This window comes from Penaeus chinensis, chromosome 39, assembly GCF_019202785.1.
Source record: "Penaeus chinensis breed Huanghai No. 1 chromosome 39, ASM1920278v2, whole genome shotgun sequence".
NCBI lineage: Eukaryota > Metazoa > Arthropoda > Malacostraca > Decapoda > Penaeidae > Penaeus > Penaeus chinensis.
This window is the reverse complement of record NC_061857.1, coordinates 21,616,653-21,620,842: the sequence shown is the minus strand read 5'-3', so window position 1 is coordinate 21,620,842 and position 4,190 is coordinate 21,616,653. Positions and strand designations below refer to the sequence as shown.

At 40.2% G+C, this 4,190-nt stretch overlaps 1 protein-coding gene across 1 annotated transcript in view; it reads left to right on the top strand.

The window, feature by feature from the left end:
* Positions 1-4,190, top strand: part of LOC125046728 — a 23,294-nt gene extending 19,104 nt beyond the window's left edge. Inside the window, exons 8-14 of the mRNA XM_047644629.1 lie at positions 1-110; positions 1,076-1,183; positions 1,591-1,736; positions 2,149-2,353; positions 2,612-2,797; positions 3,218-3,563; positions 3,686-4,190. The exon at positions 1-110 is cut by the window's left edge and continues 67 nt beyond it. Of these exons, the coding sequence (XP_047500585.1) occupies positions 1-110; positions 1,076-1,183; positions 1,591-1,736; positions 2,149-2,353; positions 2,612-2,797; positions 3,218-3,563; positions 3,686-3,822 (1,238 nt within the window). The 3' untranslated portion in view covers positions 3,823-4,190. The remainder of the gene's footprint in view (positions 111-1,075; positions 1,184-1,590; positions 1,737-2,148; positions 2,354-2,611; positions 2,798-3,217; positions 3,564-3,685) is intronic.

Genomic DNA, 4,190 nt, shown 5'->3' with positions numbered 1-4,190 from the left:
CTGACACTGGATATGACACCATCGTCGACCCAAGCGGCCAAGTGACCATAAAGGACCCACTGACACTCTTCGGTCTCGGCCAAGTGTCCAACCTCACGTACTATGGAAAGGTTAGACCGTTGGTTTTTGCAAAATGGCCGCACCCGACGCCAGCCAACATGTTTAGGATAAACCGTGTGAAAAGGGAGGTTTAGGGTGAAGGGATATGGGCGAATTCGATTATAGCAGGCATTAAAAAATAAAAGAAACTGCAAAAAAAAAAAAAAAAAAAAAAACAGAGCCAAGATTCGTAGTTTAGATGATGAAGAAAGTGGAAAATTCAAAACCCAAGATTCGGTCCCGGAAGATTCGAACCGGCGATGCGCGAACGAACGAACGAACGAACGAGTCTCATATGAAACGCGCAGACTACCTCAAAAATCTCTAACGTTTGTCAGGTTCATGAATGTAAAGTTTAGTAGTGTAATGATAATAATTGTCCATATCTAAAACTTTGTTTCAGCTTTGTTAGGTGTTTATTCCATAAGCATTAATAAAGATACTTCATAAACAGGAAACTAGGGGTTTGGAAAACTGGAAAGACTAAGGAAACAAGAGGAGACTGGTGAAGAAAGGGAGAGGGACTAAATTATTACGTGTATTGCATGTCCACATATACATACTCCCTCTCATATCCACACAAGCATAAGTATACCGTCTAACAAACGCACAAGAACTTACCCTGCCCACCCACATACTCAACCTACATCCTCACATCCAAACAGACACACATTCGCACACAAATACATGCACGCACTAACAAATACTAACAACCCACAAATACATACACGTGCTAACAAACAAATACATGCACGCACTAACAAACAAATACTAACAACCCACAAATACATACACGTGCTAACAAACAAATACATGCACGCACTAACAAATACTAACAACCCACAAATACATGAACGTGCTAACAAACAAACACATGCAAGCATTAACAAACAAAAACTAACAACCCAGATATCCATGCACGTACTAACAAACAAATACTAACAACGCTAAGCTCAAACCAATCCTTCCGTTGCAGAAAAGGGCGCGGGGCCTTCCATGCGACGTCTGGGTTGGGAGGCTCGACCAGACTGTGGGAAATACAACGCTGGAGGAAAAGCTCACGTACGAAATCTATTTCCTAGAGGTATGGGATCATTGTTGCTTTTTGTTTCGTTTTTTTTTTTTCTCTCTCCTTAAGATCTTGTAATTATTATGTTAATTTAGGTTATTCGTGGAGACGTGATTTTGTTCGTAATGTTTCTCCTTGTTTTTCGTGTTTGTTAGAGTATCCAAGACGTATTACAGGAGATACATTATTTTAAGTTCATTTGCAATTTTGTAATTAGGATAAATAATTTCAAAAAGGAAAATATGCGTGGCATTGGATTCTGAGCAAGATTAAATAACACCAAAGCCTGATGAAATGCATTATTATAGATAAAGATAGTCCGGACAGAAGAACAAAGCTTATAACGTTTTGTCACTCATCTCCAAGCGTATTTAACTGAGTTTGAATCTATCTTGCGACTAAAGCCCGTCACTCTCCTCCAGGAAGGATGGCGCGAGGACGCGGGCTCAGAACCTCTTCCGGATAAGTTATATCCCATTCCAATCCTCGTCAAGATACAGCAAGATTTTACCAGTCCGTCCAACCCTGAATATAACACTTTCGTTGCCCTGGAACAGAACATCTTTAAGTAAGGGCCAAGATTGGGCAAAATGTACAAAAAAAGAGAAGGAAATGAATATGAATATGGCCATTAATAATAATGGTGATACGGGTCATGAAGATAATTATGTTGACGATAATAATAATATCAGTAATGTTGATGGCAACAGTAACAATAGTAGCAACAGTAACATCGACAATGTTTTTTATGAAGTTAATGGTAGTGATGTTGATGATGATAATAGTAATGATGGTGATGAAATGTAACATGATAGTGATAATGACCGTTAATATTATTATGATATACTACTTCCCTAGTAGTGATACTTACACAAATGATTAGGACGATCATGAAATAATAATAACAAGATAAAGAAATGCTGATGTTGCTTAAAATGAGAATGACACTCGCACGCAGCTATCAAACCTCTCGCCCTCAGATTCGACCAGAGCGCCCTGGACATGACGGTCTTCGACATCACTCCCTGCTTCAAAGGCCACGACCATATCCGTCGCTTCCAGATTGCTTTTCCGGGAGAATTCCGCGACGACTTTGACAACAAGCCTGACCAGTTCATCCGTGCCATCCACGGCTCGCTGGAGATGTACTTGAGTGTCCCCTCCATTCGCATCCAGCACATGACGGTTAGTTCGGGAGAAAAATGGTGTTCAGTTGTGGCGTTGTTTCTATCAATGAATATCGTGAAGAAGTGAGGAGAGAGAAGTACGTCTTTATGTAGTATCTGTGGTGTGGTTAGATATAACTTCGTTTATTTAGTGTTATATATGTTTTTATTATTCTATCCATATTAAACAAGCCGTTCACAAAGCGACGAAGCAAAGAGGAAAACACTCGATTATACCCGAGGCCTTCTCGTCATACTGCTTCTTCCTATTTCGCAGGTTGAGTTCAACGAGAGAGACGGTCATTTGTATTGCGAATTCACCCTTGTGGACCAGCCTCCTGTATCCGGCATCGATTTTCCTCCTTCTGTAGGACCTCCCCTCGAGGACGTCGTTGCTTCGCTCCAGGCGTCTATGGGGAATCTGGTCGTCTTCCTGGTCGACGAGAGCTACGACACTCCCGGGGTAAAGTAGTGGTATCGAAGGGTCGTTCTCTGGGATTGATGAGAGCTTGGGGGAATATCCTGCATAAGGGTCGTGATGGTATTTTAGGATCATGCTTTTCTTTTTTATGCATTTTTGTCCATCTTATGGTTTTGGTCATTAATTTTATGGAAGAGTTCAGTAATCGCGAATAGGGGTTCATATTATCCTGAAACAAGTTTAGTTGTACGAACTTGGTAAAGAATCTTATATTTCTAAAATTTGAGGTTTCGGGCTCCAATTATAGTACTATGTAGTTATGCAGAAATATTACGTTTATGTGTATGATTAAATGCAGACTGAAATATTAACACAGAACTAGAATAATGAAGAAAATGGTACTTCATTTTTAGTTGCACCATTAATACGACATCCATAATTAATACACTCCTACCACAACAGCACATAAAGACGATGCAAGCATACGAAGACAGTCTCCGGGAGATGTTTGAGGACAGCTGCCATCCCCTGAAATCCTCGCAGCAAACAGTCGACAGCGACACATATAGATCTCAACAGGAACATGGAAATATCCAGAAAGACACAAGTCTCCCCGAAAGTTCACCAAAGAAAACGGGTCACACTGAAACACACGCTGAAGGGGAAACTCTAGTACAAAGAGATAGGAAAGACAATGAACCAGTTATTGCTGATATATCGAAGGCGTCATTTACGGAGAAGTTAATGGACGAAATCGGACGTTTTAACTTCTACAAGATGACGAAAAGTGCTCCAATGTACACGCCAGGTATTGAAGAGTTTTCTCGTTTGTACATTTGGATACTTTCATCACTTTCAATATCATTTCAGCACCTACCTTCTGCCGTCAAGCCAAACAGTAAACCATTCTTTCTTCCTCCTTTTCTCCAGGTGCCATGGCAGGAATGGGCATCGGCATGTTCTTTTTGGGACTCCTGCTAGGAACTGTGGCTATGCTGGCCATACTCCAGAAATTCGGTCTTTCAGAAGGCATCGAGTTTATTCCCATGAACTCACGTCGGTCATAAGGAATACTAAAAGCTTTATGATTGGCCTCGTCGGTCATAAGGGTTCTATGGATCTGCTGATGTAATTGTGATGTGTTGTCTGTCGGAATGTTAACTGCAGTTTTCGTGATTGTGTAGTGAAGGTTTACATACTTAAATGAATGATTTTATGTGATTTTCTTGATTGAAGTTATACAGCCATTTTAGATGTATTGTGTATTATATACCGTTCGAAATCAGAAATGTGGTGCAATGACAGGAGAATAAACGAGCATGATATTAGTCCAGTGATATTAAATGTTTTGTCCCAGAGCTGCTTGGTCATTATATTACAAAAGATTCTTATTAAGCATCATCTGTCACTATTTATAAACAAATCTGCAAACACA